The sequence below is a fragment of the Panulirus ornatus genome, chromosome 44 (assembly GCF_036320965.1).
Source record: "Panulirus ornatus isolate Po-2019 chromosome 44, ASM3632096v1, whole genome shotgun sequence".
Taxonomy (NCBI): Eukaryota; Metazoa; Arthropoda; class Malacostraca; order Decapoda; family Palinuridae; genus Panulirus; species Panulirus ornatus.
The window spans coordinates 4,252,540-4,272,023 of NC_092267.1; the positions used below are offsets into that span (position 1 = coordinate 4,252,540).

The 19,484-nt window shown below is 42.0% G+C and overlaps 1 protein-coding gene across 3 annotated transcripts in view; it reads left to right on the forward strand.

Annotated features, from left to right (window-relative positions):
• Positions 1–19,484, forward strand: part of LOC139762680 (uncharacterized) — a 168,236-nt gene that overhangs the window by 46,416 nt on the left and 102,336 nt on the right. For all 3 annotated transcript variants that reach the window (XM_071687637.1, XM_071687638.1, XM_071687636.1), the window contains exons 5-6: positions 2,094–2,712; positions 9,085–9,281. In XM_071687637.1, the coding sequence (XP_071543738.1) occupies positions 2,094–2,712; positions 9,085–9,281 (816 nt within the window). The remainder of the gene's footprint in view (positions 1–2,093; positions 2,713–9,084; positions 9,282–19,484) is intronic.

Consider the following 19,484-nt stretch of genomic DNA (forward strand, 5'->3'; position numbering starts at 1 on the left):
TTTTTTTTTCATATTTACCATATCCTGCATTAGCGAGATGGCAGTAAGAACAGAGGAGTGAGCCTTAGAGGGACAATGTAAAATAAATATAAATAAATAAGGAAGCAGGATGGGAGGATATCCAGCCCCCAGCTCCCTCCCCTTTTAGTTGCCTTCTACATCATGCAGGGAATACATAGGAAGCATTCTTTCTCCCTATCCTCATATTTTTGTCCTCAAAGACAGTACCACTCATTTAGTTAACCTTTGAGGTTTTCATTGAAGATTCTGAGGCCATGGAAGTTAGCAAAGCTTTATGTTTAGAGTTCTCTTCTTGCTTCCTCTACATTTCCTGGCATTTTAACCATTCATTGTCAAAATATTTTGAAATACTATTTTCCTTTTTACTTTCGACTGTGGAAAAAAGTTTGAATTACATACTTTGTTCAGACACAAAAACCTTGCTTTTTCATGTTGAACCCTTCTGACTGTTGTTAAAAATCGAATCCCTGTTTTAGGCGAAGAATTAAACCATTTAAGCGTGAAATGGTTCCATTTTTCATTCACCTTGGAAAGTTTGTTCAGTAGGATATTGTGCCCTTTCTCCAGTTAAATATCTTCAAAATATTTTAGAATCACCAGGGATTTCCTTAAAAACCATATTTTTCTTGGAGCAGGAACTTATGTTGGCTCATCCTTGGCTGTATGCTAGAGCAAATGATGTTAGGGAGTTAGCTTTACCTTACTCTTCCTCAAAAATATTTATGGCTCTAGAGTTTCCTCCAAGTGAGTTTTCAGTACATCTTAGATTGCCATCTAAGGTATAAGATAAACTGTTTACCTTTTTGTTTGCATTTTTTTCTCCTACATTTTTTTTGGATGTGCTGTCATGCTCGCAGGGTACATAGCATGAAAGAGATAAGAGATATGGGTTTTGAAGAATGAAAAACCTTTTCTCTGAGGCATTGCCTTACAAGCGGTTATTTCCATGCCTTTTTTCATGCCCTTGGAATGGCACTGATCCATGAACTGTGACAGATTTGTCTTCCTGAGAGCCAGCGGGATGGTGACATTAGCCAAAGGGCAGTTACTGATTGGCTTAAGAGAGCAAACCCCAGTATTCAAGCAAAAGCTTTGGCAATTCAGACTGACTGAAAAGGGTGATAGAGCATTGCTTTGTTACCAGTTTGAAGAGGATAGGAAGGAATCTAGACCCAATATTTTTCCTAGGAATAGATCTTACCCACAAGGTACTGCTTCAGAGAGAAAAGGTTTCTCAGTAATCAAAACACTTTTTTGGAAAGTAATAGTACAGTAGCACAAGGAGGATGGGCTTCTAATCCCCTATTGGTCACCTGTTGTGACACATGAGATATATAATTTTCTTATTTCTCTATCCCAGGGAATAAAGAAAAATTGCAGTTTAGGATTATTAATCCAGCAGGGGGCTGGAAATCCTCCCCTCTCATTTTTTGATTTTCCAAAAGAAGGAACTGAGAAGGGGGCCAGGTAAGGATAATCCCTCAAAGGCTCAGTCCTCTGTTCTTAACGCTACCTCGCTAATGCGGGAAATGGCGAATAGTATGAAAGAAAGAAAAAGAAAATTGTGTTATGTGTTTATGTTTTTTCTTCATTTTTGCTGTTTTGCCCCTCAGTTAGTTAGTGCCAGGAACAGAACATTCTTATTTTTTCACATCCACTCTCTGGTTGTCTCATTTAATGCACTGAATCCAGAGACCCCTGTCCACAGCCAATCTACACAGACCTTTCTGTGGTTTCCCCCAACCACTTCACTTGCCCATTGACAGCACATCACCCACATGCTTCAATTTGCTGTCTCATACATGAAATACACCCTCATGCATGTTCAGGCCCCAAATAATTCAAAGCATCTTTAATGCCATCCTTACATCTCATCCTTGGTCTTCTTTTCCTCCTGGTTCCCTCCACTTAGAACATATACCCTCGTAGTCAGTCTGGCCTCGCTCATCCTTTTCATATGTCCATACCATTTCAACGCACCTCCTTCTGGTCTCTCAAGTCTCTCAAACACTCTTATTACTACTATGTGGACTTAAAGATATGAATTTAATGCCATCCTTCTTTGGTTTCAGGTGGAACAACCAGCAAAGAAAAGGAGGCTTGGCCCTTCAGCTGATCAAAAGCTTGATGTTCAGACAAGCTATTCCAGGCAGACACTTCAAAATTCGAAGTCTGTAAACCATTCTCTGAGTCAAAAGAAAACTTCAGACTCTGGGTCTTTGCAGATGGTAAAGGCTACAAGCCCATCCCCTACTTTTGGTAAAAAAGTTTCCATTTCAGGGAATTTCGCCTCTCGTCGTAAGACTAGGGCAAGCACAAAATGCATTGTTCCTAAGAATTTTAGGGAGAGTGTCACTTCAAGTCCACCAGTTACCAAGACACAACAAGTGAGGAAGGCACCTGCAACCTCAGCCCATGAAGTGATGAAGTCAGGGATGTTGGCACCTGCTAACAGTTCTGCAGCCACCCAGATAAAGCCATTAAAAAGAATGGCAACATCCCCACCCTCTGTAGTGTCTAAAACAAAGGCAGTAACACCATCACCAAAACGTGAAAATTTGGCAAGATCTTCAGTTAAAAGCACAAGAAAAGTCAAATTAATGGGAAACAGTCCTCAAGCTTCATCCATGAAGTTCAGAAGTACCCTAGCATCTAGCAAAGAAGTTCATTCAACTCAGAACATAGATGCTGGTGAGTAAAGTGTTGTAGTAAAACTGTGTTTTTATTTTCGAGCTCCACAAATATTGGTGTTTGGGATTACATTGTTTGACTTTTTTTTTTGGTATTTGTGAAGATCTGCAATGTAGCCTAGTTCACCTTTAGGGTAAAAGCTCATTTACATGTAAAGATGGAATCACATTATGCATCAGTGAATCCATCCAACTTATTTCTTAGGATTTAGGTTGTGGTCACTAGATTTACTGACATGCTGAATCAACACCATCAGGACTACTAAATCATCAAACATACCCTCTTTTCCCTCCAAGACAGTGACCTCTTTCCAAACAATTCTCAGTGTGTCCATTACGTTGGTGCCATCACTTGCCTCTTGGCTTCAACTTTGATGGTTGCATCTGCTGCCATGTTCACTCCCAGGTGTCTAAAATACTCTATTGTCTACATGATCTCACCATTAAAACACACAAGGACCATCCTATTTATCTCCCCAGCTTATCCCTGTGACCTTATGTTTCCTCACATTAACACTTTACTTTGTCCTTTCACACACTCTCCCAAACCCAGAAAGCAGCTTCTGCAGTTTTCTCCCTCAGCGCCATGTCATCAGCAGAGAGCAGCTTACCCACCTCCCTTAAATGTTTTTTAATACTTATAATTATATTGGGAGAAATCTAGCAATGTGGTTTGAGTGTTTGCATGTATATTTTGGTGAGGGAGCTATGGTGGCATCAGGGATGGGGTTGTTGTGCCCTACCCTGCCCTCCTCCTACACTTCTTGTGTTACTCATTGCATTTATTTATTTTCTTTGAAATGGATGAAGTCATGTGGAGGGTTAATTCTTTCAGTAAACTAGTAAATTTGTTTTACGGGATCTATAGATGATTCAGGACATGCATATCAGTCTCAACCATACTTTCTCCTCTGCCAGTCACTTTATTTCATTTGTATTACCCGTTCATTTTTTTTTTTTTTTTTTTTTTTTTTTTTTTTTTTTTTTCCAATGCCTTTGAAGTATATGGGCCCTACAGGGAAGGAATTACTCTATAGGGGCTAGAACAATGATGACTGCTTCGATTCTATGTTGTGGAGTCTCAGGCACAGGCATTTACAAGTCAAGGCCTTACAATTAATTCTTGCTATCATCATTTCCATTTTTACTCCGTTTATCTTACCCAAGAATATGGGTTTCTCCAGTCCACATCACATCCAAACTATAACTTTTAAAATTCTCCACAAGCTACCTCCTCTTACTCTCAATAGTTATCCCATTAAGATTCAGAGCCGTTACCCTCAATCAGTTGTGTCTTCATGTTTTTACTATCTTTTTTTTTTTTTTTTTTTTATATACTTTGTCGCTGTCTCCCGCGTTTGCGAGGTAGCGCAAGGAAACAGACGAAAGAAATGGCCCAACCCCCCCCATACACATGTACATACACACGTCCACACACGGAAATATACATACCTACACAGCTTTCCATGGTTTACCCCGGACGCCTCACATGCCTTGATTCAATCCACTGACAGCACGTCAACCCCTGTATACCACATCGCTCCAATTCACTCTATTCCTTGCCCTCCTTTCACCCTCCTGCATGTTCAGGCCCCGATCACACAAAATCCTTTTCACTCCATCTTTCCACCTCCAATTTGGTCTCCCTCTTCTCCTCGTTCCCTCCACCTCCGACACATATATCCTCTTGGTCAATCTTTCCTCACTCATTCTCTCCATGTGCCCAAACCATTTCAAAACACCCTCTTCTGCTCTCTCAACCACGCTCTTTTTATTTCCACACAGCTCTCTCACCCTTACGTTACTTACTCGATCAAACCACCTCACACCACACATTGTCCTCAAACATCTCATTTCCAGCACATCCATCCTCCTGCGCACAACTCTATCCATAGCCCACGCCTCGCAACCATACAACATTGTTGGAACCACTATTCCTTCAAACATACCCATTTTTGCTTTCCGGGATAATGTTCTCGACTTCCACACATTTTTCAAGGCTCCCAAAATTTTCGCCCCCTCCCCCACCCTATGATCCACTTCCGCTTCCATGGTTCCATCCGCTGACAGATCCACTCCCAGATATCTAAAACACTTCACTTCCTCCAGTTTTTCACCATTCAAACTCACCTCCCAATTGACTTGACCCTCAACCCTACTGTACCTAATAACCTTGCTCTTATTCACATTTACTCTTAACTTTCTTCTTCCACACACTTTACCAAACTCCGTCACCAGCTTCTGCAGTTTCTCACATGAATCCGCCACCAGCGCTGTATCATCAGCGAACAACAACTGACTCACTTCCCAAGCTCTCTCATCCCCAACAGACTATCTATCTGACTATATCTCTGATGCCTGTTCCAAATAGAATTCCCTCACAGAGCTGGTCATGGCAACAGAGTCTCCATAACTAAAAAACTCTAGTACTGCTTTTTAGCCTTTAGTGCCTCACCCTTAACAGGCCATTGGCAGAGGGCAACTCTAGCACAGTGTTTGCAGGGACTCCTACCTAATGTTCCTAATGACTACCATCTAGTGCTCCTACCTACTACCACTGTAATACTCCTATCTACTACTTCTGTCTAATGCTCCCACCTACTTCTTCTGTCTAATGCTCTTACCTAATACTTCCACCTAATGTTTCTACCTGATGCTCCTGCCTAAATGTCCCTTCCTACTGCCATTTTACCAAAAGGTAGGGCTAGCACATAGTGCTCATTGCAGGAAAATCTAGATTTAAAAAGAATAGGCTGTGTGAGTTGTGTTGTCAAGTGTTACAAATGAGAAGGAGTTATAGTATGTTTGTAAATAGAATGCCAGTAGTCCACATGTTAGTGAGGCAGAAAGAAAAGAAGCTACCTGGGTCAAAGGAGTGCAACTTTACAGCCACTAAAGTGCTGGCTCACTAACTCCACCGATACCCAGGTGGGTGGTACTGGTAATGTACCTCCCTGGTCGTTGGCTGCCTACCAACTACTGCAACGTAGCTCCTTTATGTCATCTCATAACCGGTGGATTCTAGTGCCACTTCTTAGCCTTTAGTGCCTCACCCTTGACAGGCCACTGGCAGAGTGCATCTTCAGCACAGTGCTTCCAGAAACAAACATATACAGTATATAAACTATAAACTGTATCAGTTCTAAACAACTATAATTTTACAAACACTAACAACTAAAAGATATAATAGATTTGCATTTACAGTAGAATAGAGTATACAAGATAAGATATTCATATTTCTAAAACACTGAAAATGTATATATATGTTGTGGATGAAAGAGCTTGGGAAGTGAGTCAGTTGTTGTTCGCTGATGATACATCGCTGGTGGCTGATTCATGTGAGAAGCTGCAGAAGCTGGTGACTGAGTTTGGTAAAGTGTGTGAAAGAAGAAAGTTAAGAGTAAATGTGAATAAGAGCAAGGTTATTAGGTACAGTAGGGTTGAGGGTCAAGTCAATTGGGAGGTAAGTTTGAATGGAGAAAAACTGGAGGAAGTAAAGTGTTTTAGATATCTGGGAGTGGATCTGGCAGCGGATGGAACCATGGAAGCGGAAGTGAATCATAGGGTGGGGGAGGGGGCGAAAATCCTGGGAGAGTTGAAGAACGTGTGGAAGTCGAGAACATTATCTCGGAAATCAAAAATGGGTATGTTTGAAGGAATAGTGGTTCCAACAATGTTGTATGGTTGCCAGGCGTGGGCTGTGGATAGAGTTGTGCGGAGGAGGGTGGATGTGCTGGAAATGGGATGTTTGAGGACAATGTGTGGTGTGAGGTGGTTTGATCGAGTAAGTAATGTAAGGGTAAGAGAGATGTGTGGAAATAAAAAGAGCATGGTTGAGAGAGCAGAAGAGGGTGTTTTGAAATGGTTTGGGCATATGGAGAGAATGAGTGAGGAAAGATTGACCAAGAGGATATATGTGTCGGAGGTGGAGGGAACGAGGAGAAGTGGGAGACCAAATTGGAGGTGGAAAGATGGAGTGAAAAAGATTTTGTGTGATCGGGGCCTGAACATGCAGGAGGGTGAAAGGAGGGCAAGGAATAGAGTGAATTGGATCGATGTGGTATACCGGGGTTGACGTGCTGTCAGTGGATTGAATCAGGGCATGTGAAGCGTCTGGGGTAAACCATGGAAAGTTGTGTGGGGCCTGGATGTGGAAAGGGAGCTGTGGTTTCGGGCATTATTGCATTGCAGCTAGAGACTGAGTGTGAACGAATGGGGCCTTTGTTGTCTTTTCCTAGTGCTACCTCGCACACATGAAGGGGGAGGGGGATGGTATTCCATGTGTGGCGAGGTGGCAATGGGAGTGAATGGGGGCAGATAGTGTGAACTGTGTGCATGGGTATATATGTATGTGTCTGTGTATGTATATATATGTGTACATTGAGATGTATAGGTATGTATATTTGCGTGTGTGGATGTGTGTGTGTATACATTGTGTATGGGGGTGGGTTAGGCCATTTCTTTCGTCTGTTTCCTTGCGCTACCTCACAAACGTGGGAGACAGCAACAAAGCAAAATAAATATAAAAGTAAATATTTATTTCACCTTGTTATTCATTCACATACCCTGCTCGAGACTGAATTGATAGAAATCAAGTTCATAACTCGGTTACTTTTCTAGGGCACATCCTAGTTCCACAATTTTTTTCATTCAAAGCTCTTTTACAAGACTAACTGTTAAAGTCACTTCACCTTTGAAGGATCAACAGGCTTGGGTGTCTGTTCATTCTGTATGAAGTCAACAAGACTCATCTGAAGTTCAGTAGTGCAGCCTTATGTGGTTTGCATTACATGTCCAATGTGCATCAAAGTCAGGCAATCTCTCCCATGACATTGTTTCTTTGCAAGTGATGTAATGGAAATCTGGTACCCATACACAGGTAGAATGGAAGGGTGAGTGCATGGAGGTCACATTTACAAGGTGCTGAATTATCCACCTGTTTTCTTAAGTGAATGCAGTTTCCTCTTTAGGGTTAGTGTACATTTCATTTTCCTCTTTTGCTTTGACTCGTATTACGGTGTTCATTGCAATCATTATTCTCTTTAAAGTGCTCTGTGTCATCAGCCTTGACATGTATTTCTTCATCACCCACTTTGCTTCACATCTTTTTTATGACAGGCTTCCTGGTTATTTCTTTTCTTGGCATGCTCCCATTCATCACCTTCCTTAACAATGTCAGCTTCTAGAAGGTTTCTCTTTACCTAAGGATTCTTGTGATGCATGCTGCCTTTTAAGTCTTATTTGTCTCTCAATAACTCTGTATCTGAAAACATGGAGACAACTCTGTCTTGGTGTACTTTTACATCTTGTTTAACTACCCTACAGCAATTAATTTATTGTCTGTGACAAGTCTTGATAGACTTTAGATCAGAACGGTCAGATTGAAAGCCAGCCTATCATACTCAGAGATCATACTGCCATGCTTAAAGAGGCTGACGACAGCTAAGCTCGTCAATGTCTTCTCATAAAAACTTATTTCTTTCAGCCTTGGGCTTTGGAAGGAGAGTTAGTGAATTATACGCTATGTCCAGACACAAAGTCTTGTTCTTGATGAGCTCTTATAGGTCAATATAACCCAAACTTTAGTTTTTTGGCCAAGAATGAAACCATCAAATTTTAAAGAAATACCGTTATCATCCACTCCAAATTGAATTGTTTGGCATTCACATAACACGTAGGATTCCATTGTCCACTCATAGTAGATTTCTATTGCATGTCATGGAATTCCTCCAGGAGAGACATTTTCTTGTGTGCCTCCAGATAGATATTTGTTTCCTCTTTTTCATGTTGTCTTCTTACCTGATAATTCTCTAAGCTTTCCACCTTCATGGAGGAATGCTCTCATCGCTTATGGGACAATTTGACAAAGGATAGAAATTTAGGTTTTGAAGTTTGAAAGACTTAACATCATTGCCTTGTAAGCATCTTTCCATTTTTTCTTATCCTACCTTGCCATCTCCTCTGTCTTCTGAAAAACCTCTCTGTTTACTGATGTTGACTGCTTTTGGTTTGAAGTGTTCAATCTGTAAATTCTGAGCTTCCAGGTCAATCGGCTCCAGTAGCTATTGAGTTTGTGGCATTATCACTGTGGAAGACTCTTACTGGTTGAAAGTGGTTTTAAAATGAGTGATCTGCCACTTCCTTGAAACTGGTTGATGACAAATGGGGAAAGCTAGCAGTACCTTACTAGTTAGACTGGATGTATAGTTTAACCTCCTAGATTTTCAAGACATCATTGCCAGCAGAACTTTGCCATGGGAGAGTGAGGGATATTCAAACTTCTTAATTCTTTTAAGGTATGAGTAATTTGTTACTAAAGGTGGTGACTCATGGATTTCTTTGTTATGAGTAGATTTCTCTTGTTGTCTTCTAGGATCATCTCCTATGCCAATATCAGCACGCATGCAGCTCCAGATTATAAGGAATTCTCCAGTTCAGCCTAATCAGAGACGTGTTCAGCCATTTACTCCTAAGCCTGATCCTCCACCTAGTCATATATTGAAGCAGACTTTGAAAAATAAAGTGGATCATGAATTGGAAAAGGAAGCTGAGGTGGTAGAAATAACCGAAGTAAGTAGCTTCTGTCTGTCCGTTTTCCCTTTTTTTGTCCGTAAGTTAACTAGTAAAAGTCAGATATATATTAAAAGTTTGATCTCTCTCTCTCTCTCTCTCTCACCATGCCACTTGAAATGAATGTCTGTGAAAGAGTGATTAAGAAATATTAAAATATGATTAACAACAGTACACATGAAAACCTACTAGAATATGTACTGGGCAAAAGTACTTGAACTCCACAAGGAACTTACTTCAACATCATATATGTGACTGAAGTGTAAGGAATGATTGCAGTGGTCACTGAAACAAGGATTGTATGTGGAGAGGCATTCTCTTGGAGCAGTACCATACCCTGGGTCAGTTTCCCATCCTCTTTTTTTTTTTTTTTTTTTTTTTTTTTTTCCATCAGATTCATATACATTTATTTACTCAAACACTTATTCCCCCTTTCCCAAATGGAAAAAAGGGTTGTAGTATACATTAAAAATCAATTCAGAAATCCTTCAAAGGAACAGAAAAATGGTGTGAAAAAGTTTTTGAGTGCTCTGGGTCTGAACTTGCAGGAGGGTGAAAGGCATACACAGGATAGGGTGAATTTGAGTAATATGGCATGCTGGGATGACCTGCTGTCGATGGAGTGAATCAGAGTATTTAAAGTAGCAAAAGGAACCATGGAAAGGTCTGTGGGACCTGGTTGTGGATGAGGATTTGGTTTTTGATGCATTACACATGACAGCTAGGTAGAGAATAGATGTGAGTGAGTGAGGCCTTTTCTTTGTCTGTTCCTGTTGCTACCTCGCTAACATGAGAAATAGTGAACTAATATGAGAAAATGTCTTTTATTTCTTTCGTGCATGTATGCTATTTCCTATGGAAGTGAAGAAGTGTCAAGAACAGATTACCAATCTTTAGAGGAAATATCCTTCAGTGGACCCTCCTTATATTCCTCAATTTAGAAATAGAAAACACAGGAGAGGATCCCCTCTACCAATATAATCTCCTTCTTTGGCACATGGTAGATACTTGGGTAGTATTTTTTATCCTCTAGGGCTAGGGATAAATATTATATTTATATTTATGTGGTGATGTGAGAAGGAGATGGAGTGAGTATTTTGAAGGTTTGTTGAATGTGTTTGATGATAGAGTGGCAGATATAGGGTGTTTTGGTCGAGGTGGTGTGCAAAGTGAGAGGGTTAGGGAAAATGATTTGGTAAACAGAGGTGGTAAAAGCTTTGCGGAAGATGAAAGCCGGCAAGGCAGCGGGTTTGCATGGTATTGCAGTGGAATTTATTAAAAAAGGGGGTGACTGTATTGTTGACTGGTTGGTAAGGTTATATAATGTATGTATGACTCATGGTGAGGTGCCTGAGGATTGGCGGAATGCTTTCATAGTGCCATTGTACAAAGGCAAAGGGGATAAGAGTGAGTGCTCAAATTACAGAGGTATAAGTTTGTTGAGTATTCCTGGTAAATTATATGGGAGGGTATTGATTGAGAGGGTGAAGGCATGTACAGAGCATCAGATTGGGGAAGAGCAGTGTGGTTTCAGAAGTGGTAGAGGATGTGTGGATCAGGTGTTTGCTTTGAAGAATGTATGTGAGAAATACTTAGAAAAGCAAATGGATTTGTATGTAGCATTTATGGGTCTGGAGAAGGCATATGATAAAGAGTTGATAGAGATGCTCTGTGGAAGGTATTAAGAATATATGGTGTGGGAGGCAAGTTGTTAGAAGCATTGAAAAGTTTTTATCGAGGATGTAAGGCATGTGTACGTGTAGGAAGAGAGGAAAGTGATTGGTTCTCAGTGAATGTAGGTTTGCGGCAGGGGTGTGTGATGTCTCCATGGTTGTTTAATTTGTTTATGGATGGGGTTGTTAGGGAGGTGAATGCAAGAGTTTTGGAAAGAGGGGCAAGCATGAAGTCTGTTGTGGATGAGAGAGCTTGGGAAGTGAGTTAGTTGTTGTTCGCTGATGATACAGCGCTGGTGGCTGATTCATGTGAGAAACTGCAGAAGCTGGTGACTGAGTTTGGTAAAGTGTGTGAAAGAAGAAAGTTGGTGACTGAGTTTGGTAAAGTGTGTGAAAGAAGAAAGTTAAGAGTAAATGTGAATAGGAGCAAGGTTATTAGGTACAGTAGGGTTGAGGGTCAAGTCAATTCGGAGGTAAGTTTGAATGGAGAAAAACTGGAGGAAGTAAAGTGTTTTAGATATCTGGGAGTGGATCTGGCAGCGGATGGAACCATGGAAGCGGAAGTGAATCATAGGGTTGGGGAGGGGGCGAAAATCCTGGGAGAGTTGAAGAATGTGTGGAAGTCGAGAACATTATCTCGGAAAGCAAAAATGCGTATGTTTGAAGGAATAGTGGTTCCAACAATGTTGTATGGTTGCAAGGCGTGGGCTATGGATAGAGTTGTGCGGAGGAGGGTGGATGTGCTGGAAATGAGATGTTTGAGGACAATGTGTGATGTGAGGTGGTTTGATCGAGTAAGTAATGTAAGGGTAAGTGAGATGTGTGGAAATGAAAAGAGCGTGGTTGAGAGAGCAGAAGAGGGTGTTTTTTGAAATGGTTTGGGCACATGGAGAGAATGAGTGATGAAAGATTGACCAAGAGGATATATGTGTCGAAGGTGGAGGGAACGAGGAGAAGTGGGAGACCAAATTGGAGGTGGAAAGATGGAGTGAAAAAGATTTTGAGTGATCGGGGCCTGAACATGCAGGAGGGTGAAAGGCGGGCAAGGAATAGAGTGAATTGGATCGATGTGGTATACCGGGGTTGACGTGCTGTCAGTGGATTGAATCAGGGCATGTGAAGCGTCTGGGGTAAACCATGGAAAGTTGTGTGGGGCCTGGATGTGGAAAGGGAGCTGTGGTTTCGGACATTATTGCATGACAGCTAGAGACTGAGTGTGAACGAATGGGGCCTATGTTGTCTTTTCCTAGCGCTACCTCGCACACATGAGGGGGGAGGGGGATGGTATTCCATGTGTGGCGAGGTGGCGATGGGAATGAATAAAGGCAGTGTGAATTGTGTGCATGAGTATATAGGTATGTGTCTGTGTGTATATATATGTGTACATTGAGATGTATAGGTATGTATATTTGCGTGTGTGGACATGTATGTATATACATGTGTATGTGGGTGGGTTGGGCCATTTCTTTCGTCTGTTTCCTTGCGCTACCTCGCAAACGCGGGAGACAGCGACAAAGCAAAATAAATAAATATAAATAGTATTTACTTTGTCGCTGTCTCCTGCATTAACGAGTTAGCGCAAGGAAGCAGACGAAATAATGGCCCAACCCACCCACATACAGATGCATATACATAAAAGCCCACTCATGCACATATACATACCTATACATTTCAACATATACTTACTCATACATACACAGACATATACATATATACACATGTACATATTCATGCATACTACCTTCATCCATTCCCACTGCCACCCCGCCACACAAGAAATGGCACCCCCTCTCCCCCCACGTGCATGCAAGATGGAGCTAGGAAGAGGCAACAAAGGCCAAATTCATTCACACTCAGTATCTAGCTGTCATGTGTAATGCACTGAAACCACAGCTCCCTTTCCACATCCAGGCCCCACAAAACTTTTCATGGTTTACCCCAGACGCTTTACATGCCCTGGTTCAATCCATTGACAGCATGTCAACCCCGGTATACCACATTGTTCCAATTCACTCTATTCCTTGCATGCCTTTCACCCTTCTATATATTCAGGCCCCTATCGCTCAAAATCTTTTTCACTCCATCCTTCCACCTCCAGTTTAGTCTCCCACTTCTCGATCTCTCCACCTCTGAAATATATGTCCTCTTTGTCAGTCTTTCCTCACTCATTCACTCCATTTGACCAAACCATTTCAATACACCATATTCTGCCCTCTCAGCCACACTCTTTTTATTACCACATATCTCTTACACTTTCATTACTTATTCGTTCAAACCACCTCACACCACATATTGTCCTCAAACATTTCATTTCCAACACATCCACCCTCCTCCACCCAACACTATCTATAGCCCATGCCTTGCAACCATATAACATTGTTGGAACCACCATTCCTTCAAACATACCCATTTTTGCTCTCTCAGATAACGTTCTCGCCTTCCACACATTCGTCAATGCTCCCAGAACCTTCACCCCCTCCCAACCCTGTGACTCACTTCTGCTTCCATAGTCCCTTTTGCTGCTAAATCCATTCCTAGATATCTAAAACACTTCACTTCCTCCAGTTTTTCTCCATTCAAACTTACCTCCCAATTGACTTGTCCCCCAACCTTACTGAACCTAATAACCTTGCTCTTATTCACATTTACTCTCAGCTTTCTTCTTTCACACACTTACCAAAGTCAGTCACCAACTTCTGCAGTTTCTCACCTGAATCAGCCACCAGCATTGTATCTTCAGCGAACAACAATTGACTCACTGCCCAAGCTCTCTCATCTACGACAGAATGCATACTTGCCCCTCTCCAAAATTTCTTGCATTCACCTCCCTAACCACCCCATCCATAAACAAATTAAACATCCATGGAGACATCATGCACCCATACTGCAGACTGACATTCACTGGAACCAATTGCTTTCCTCTCTTCCTACTCGTACACATGCCTTATGTCCTTGATAAAAACTTTTCACTGCTTCTAGCTACTTACCTCCCACACCATATACTCTTTATATCTTCCACAAAGTATCTCTATCAACTCTGTCATATTCCTTCTCCAGATCCATAAATGATACATACAAATCCATCTGTTTTTCTAAGTATTTCTCATTCATTCTTCAAAGCAAACACCTGACCCACACATCCTCTACCACTTCTGAAACCACACTGCTCTTCCCCAATCTGATGTTCTGTGCATGCCTATACCCTCTCAATCATTACCCTCCCATATAATTTCCCAGAATACTCAACAGACTTATATCTCTGTAATTTGAACACTCACCTTAATCCCATTTGCCTTTGTACAATGGCACTATACATGCATTTCACTAATCCTCAGGCACTTCACCATGAACCATACATACATTGAATATCCTTACCAACCCAATCAACAACACAGTCACCGCCTTTTTTAATGACTTCCACTGCAATACTATCCAACGCCTCCGCCTTCCCGACTTTTGTCTTCCGCAGAGCTTTCACTACCTCTTCTCTGTTTACCAAAGCATTCTCCCAGAACCTTTCACTTCACACACCACCTCGACCAAAACATCCCATGTCTGCCACTCTATCATCAAACACATTCAACAAATCTTCAAAATACTCATTCCATCTCCTTCTCACTTAACCACTACTTGTTATTGCCTGCCCATTAACCCCCTTCACCGTTGGTTCCATTTGCTCTCATGTCTTATGCACTTGATTTACCTCCTTCCAAAACATCTTTTTATCCTCCTTATAATTTAATGATACTCTCACCCCAACTCTCATTTGCCCCCATAACTCTCATTTGCCCCCATTTTCACCTCTTGCACCTTTCTCTTGACCTCCTGCCTCTTTCTTTTATACATCTCCCAGTTATTTGCACTACTTCCTTGCATAAATCATTCAACTACCTTTCTCTTCTCTTTCACTAACCATCTTACTTCATCCCACCACTCACTACCCTTTCTAATCTGCCCACCTCCCACCTTTCTCATGCTACATGCATCTTTTGTGCAAGCCATCACTGCTTCCCTAAATACATACCATTCCTCCTCCCCCTGGGGATAGAGGAGAAAGACTACTTCCCACACATTCCTCACCTGTCGTAGAGGGGACGGGAGCGGGGTCTAGAAACCCTCCCCTCCTTGTATTTTAACTTTCTGAAAGGGGAAACAGAATGAGTCACGCAGGGAGTGCTCATCCTCTTCGAAGGCTCAGATTGGGATGTCTAAATGTGTGTGGATGTAACCAACATGAGAAAAAAGGAGAGATAGGTAGTATGTTTCAGGAAAGGAACTGGATATTCTGGCTCTGAGTGAAACGAAGCTAAAGGGTAAAGGGGGAGAGTGGTTTGGGAATGTCTTGTGAGTAAGGTCAGGGGTTGGTGAGAGGACAAGAGCAAGGGAAAGAGTAACACTACTCCTGAAACAGGAGTTGTGGGAGTGTGATAGAGTGTAAGAAAGTAAACTCTAGATTGATATGGGTAAAACTGAAAGTGGATGGAGAGAGATGGGTGATTGTTGGTGCATATGCACCTGGGCATGAGAAAAAGATCATGAGAAGCAAGTGTTTTGGGACCAGCTGAGTGAATGTGTTAGTAGTTTTGGTGCACGAGGCTGGGTTATAGTGATGAGTGATTTGAATGCAAAGGTGAGTGATATGGCAGTTGAGTGAATAATTGGTGTACATGGGGTGTTCAGTGTTGTAAATGGAAATGATGAAGAGCTTGTAGATTTGTGCACTGAGAAAAACTGGTGATTGGGAATACCTGGTTTAAAAAGAGAGATATACATAAGTGTATATATGTAAGTAGGAGAGATGGTCAGAGAGCGTTATTGGATTATGTGTTATTTGATAGGTGCGTGAAAGATAGACTTTTGGATGTTAATGTGCTGAGAGGTGCAACTGGAGGGATGTCTAATCATTATCTTGTGGAGGCAAAGGTGAAGATTTGTAGGGGTTTTCAGAAAAGAAGAGAGAATGTTGGGGTGAAGAGAGTGGTGAGAGTAAGTGAGCTTGGAAAGGAGACTTGTGTGAGGAAGTACCAGGAGAGACTGAGTACAAAATGGTAAAACGTGAGAACAAAAGAGGTAAGGGGAGTGGGGTAGGAATGGGATGTATTTAGGTAAGCAGTGATGGCTTGCTTAAAAGATGCTTGTGGCATGAGAAGCGTGAGAGGTGGGCAGATTAGAAAGGGTAGTGAGTGGTGGGATGAAGTAAGAGTATTAGTGAAAGAGAAGAGAGAGGCATTTGGACAATTTTTGCAGGGAAGTAATGCAAATGAGTGGGAGATGTTTAAAAGAAAGAGGCAGGAGATCAAGAGAAAGGTGCAAGAGGTGAAAAAGAGGGCAAATGATAGTTGGAGTGAGAGAGTGTCATTAAATTTTGGGAGAATAAAAAGATGTTTTGGAAGGAGGTAAATAAAGTGCATAAAGCAAGGGAACAAATGGGAACTTCAGTGAAGGGGGCTAATGGGGAGGTGATAACAAGTAGGGTGATGTGAGAAGGAGATGGAGTGAGTATTTTGAAGGTTTTTTGAATGTGTTTGATGATAGAGTGGCAGATATAGGGTGTTTTGGTCGAGGTGGTGTGCAAAGTGAGAGGGTTAGGGAGAATGATTTGGTAAACAGAGAGGTGGTAAAAGCTTTGCGGAAGATGAAAGCCGGCAAGGCAGCGGGTTTGCATGGTATTGCAGTGGAATTTATTAAAAAAGGGGGTGACTGTATTGTTGACTGGTTGGTAAGGTTATATAATGTATGTATGACTCATGGTGAGGTGCCTGAGGATTGGCGGAATGCTTTCATAGTGCCATTGTACAAAGGCAAAGGGGATAAGAGTGAGTGCTCAAATTACAGAGGTATAAGTTTGTTGAGTATTCCTGGTAAATTATATGGGAGGGTATTGATTGAGAGGGTGAAGGCATGTACAGAGCATCAGATTGGGGAAGAGCAGTGTGGTTTCAGAAGTGGTAGAGGATGTGTGGATCAGGTGTTTGCTCTGAAGAATGTATGTGAGAAATACTTAGAAAAGCAAATGGATTTGTATGTAGCATTTATGGGTCTGGAGAAGGCATATGATAAAGAGTTGATAGAGATGCTCTGTGGAAGGTATTAAGAATATATGGTGTGGGAGGCAAGTTGTTAGAAGCATTGAAAAGTTTTTATCGAGGATGTAAGGCATGTGTACGTGTAGGAAGAGAGGAAAGTGATTGGTTCTCAGTGAATGTAGGTTTGCGGCAGGGGTGTGTGATGTCTCCATGGTTGTTTAATTTGTTTATGGATGGGGTTGTTAGGGAGGTGAATGCAAGAGTTTTGGAAAGAGGGGCAAGCATGAAGTCTGTTGTGGATGAGAGAGCTTGGGAAGTGAGTTAGTTGTTGTTCGCTGATGATACAGCGCTGGTGGCTGATTCATGTGAGAAACTGCAGAAGCTGGTGACTGAGTTTGGTAAAGTGTGTGAAAGAAGAAAGTTGGTGACTGAGTTTGGTAAAGTGTGTGAAAGAAGAAAGTTAAGAGTAAATGTGAATAGGAGCAAGGTTATTAGGTACAGTAGGGTTGAGGGTCAAGTCAATTCGGAGGTAAGTTTGAATGGAGAAAAACTGGAGGAAGTAAAGTGTTTTAGATATCTGGGAGTGGATCTGGCAGCGGATGGAACCATGGAAGCGGAAGTGAATCATAGGGTTGGGGAGGGGGCGAAAATCCTGGGAGAGTTGAAGAATGTGTGGAAGTCGAGAACATTATCTCGGAAAGCAAAAATGGGTATGTTTGAAGGAATAGTGGTTCCAACAATGTTGTATGGTTGCAAGGCGTGGGCTATGGATAGAGTTGTGCGGAGGAGGGTGGATGTGCTGGAAATGAGATGTTTGAGGACAATGTGTGGTGTGAGGTGGTTTGATCGAGTAAGTAATGTAAGGGTAAGTGAGATGTGTGGAAATAAAAAGAGCGTGGTTGAGAGAGCAGAAGAGGGTGTTTTTTGAAATGGTTTGGGCACATGGAGAGAATGAGTGATGAAAGATTGACCAAGAGGATATATGTGTCGGAGGTGGAGGGAACGAGGAGAAGTGGGAGACCAAATTGGAGGTGGAAAGATGGAGTGAAAAAGATTTTGAGTGATCGGGGCCTGAACATGCAGGAGGGTGAAAGGCGGGCAAGGAATAGAGTGAATTGGATCGATGTGGTATACCGGGGTTGACGTGCTGTCAGTGGATTGAATCAGGGCATGTGAAGCGTCTGGGGTAAACCATGGAAAGTTGTGTGGGGCCTGGATGTGGAAAGGGAGCTGTGGTTTCGGACATTATTGCATGACAGCTAGAGACTGAGTGTGAACGAATGGGGCCTATGTTGTCTTTTCCTAGCGCTACCTCGCACACATGAGGGGGGAGGGGGATGGTATTCCATGTGTGGCGAGGTGGCGATGGGAATGAATAAAGGCAGTGTGAATTGTGTGCATGAGTATATAGGTATGTGTCTGTGTGTATATATATGTGTACATTGAGATGTATAGGTATGTATATTTGCGTGTGTGGACATGTATGTATATACATGTGTATGTGGGTGGGTTGGGCCATTTCTTTCGTCTGTTTCCTTGCGCTACCTCGCAAACGCAGGGAGACAGCGACAAAGCAAAATAAATAAATATAAATAGTATTTACTTTGTCGCTGTCTCCTGCATTAACGAGTTAGCGCAAGGAAGCAGACGAAATAATGGCCCAACCCACCCACATACAGATGCATATACATAAAAGCCCACACATGCACATATACATACCTATACATTTCAACATATACTTACTCATACATACACAGACATATACATATATACACATGTACATATTCATACATACTACCTTCATCCATTCCCACTGCCACCCCGCCACACAAGAAATGGCACCCCCTCTCCCCCCACGTGCATGCAAGATGGAGCTAGGAAGAGGCAACAAAGGCCAAATTCATTCACACTCAGTATCTAGCTGTCATGTGTAATGCACTGAAACCACAGCTCCCTTTCCACATCCAGGCCCCACAAAACTTTTCATGGTTTACCCCAGACGCTTTACATGCCCTGGTTCAATCCATTGACAGCATGTCAACCCCGGTATACCACATTGTTCCAATTCACTCTATTCCTTGCATGCCTTTCACCCTTCTATATATTCAGGCCCCTATCGCTCAAAATCTTTTTCACTCCATCCTTCCACCTCCAGTTTAGTCTCCCACTTCTCGATCTCTCCACCTCTGAAATATATGTCCTCTTTGTCAGTCTTTCCTCACTCATTCACTCCATTTGACCAAACCATTTCAATACACCATATTCTGCCCTCTCAGCCACACTCTTTTTATTACCACATATCTCTTACACTTTCATTACTTATTCGTTCAAACCACCTCACACCACATATTGTCCTCAAACATTTCATTTCCAACACATCCACCCTCCTCCACCCAACACTATCTATAGCCCATGCCTTGCAACCATATAACATCGTTGGAACCACCATTCCTTCAAACATACCCATTTTTGCTCTCTCAGATAATGTTCTCGCCTTCCACACA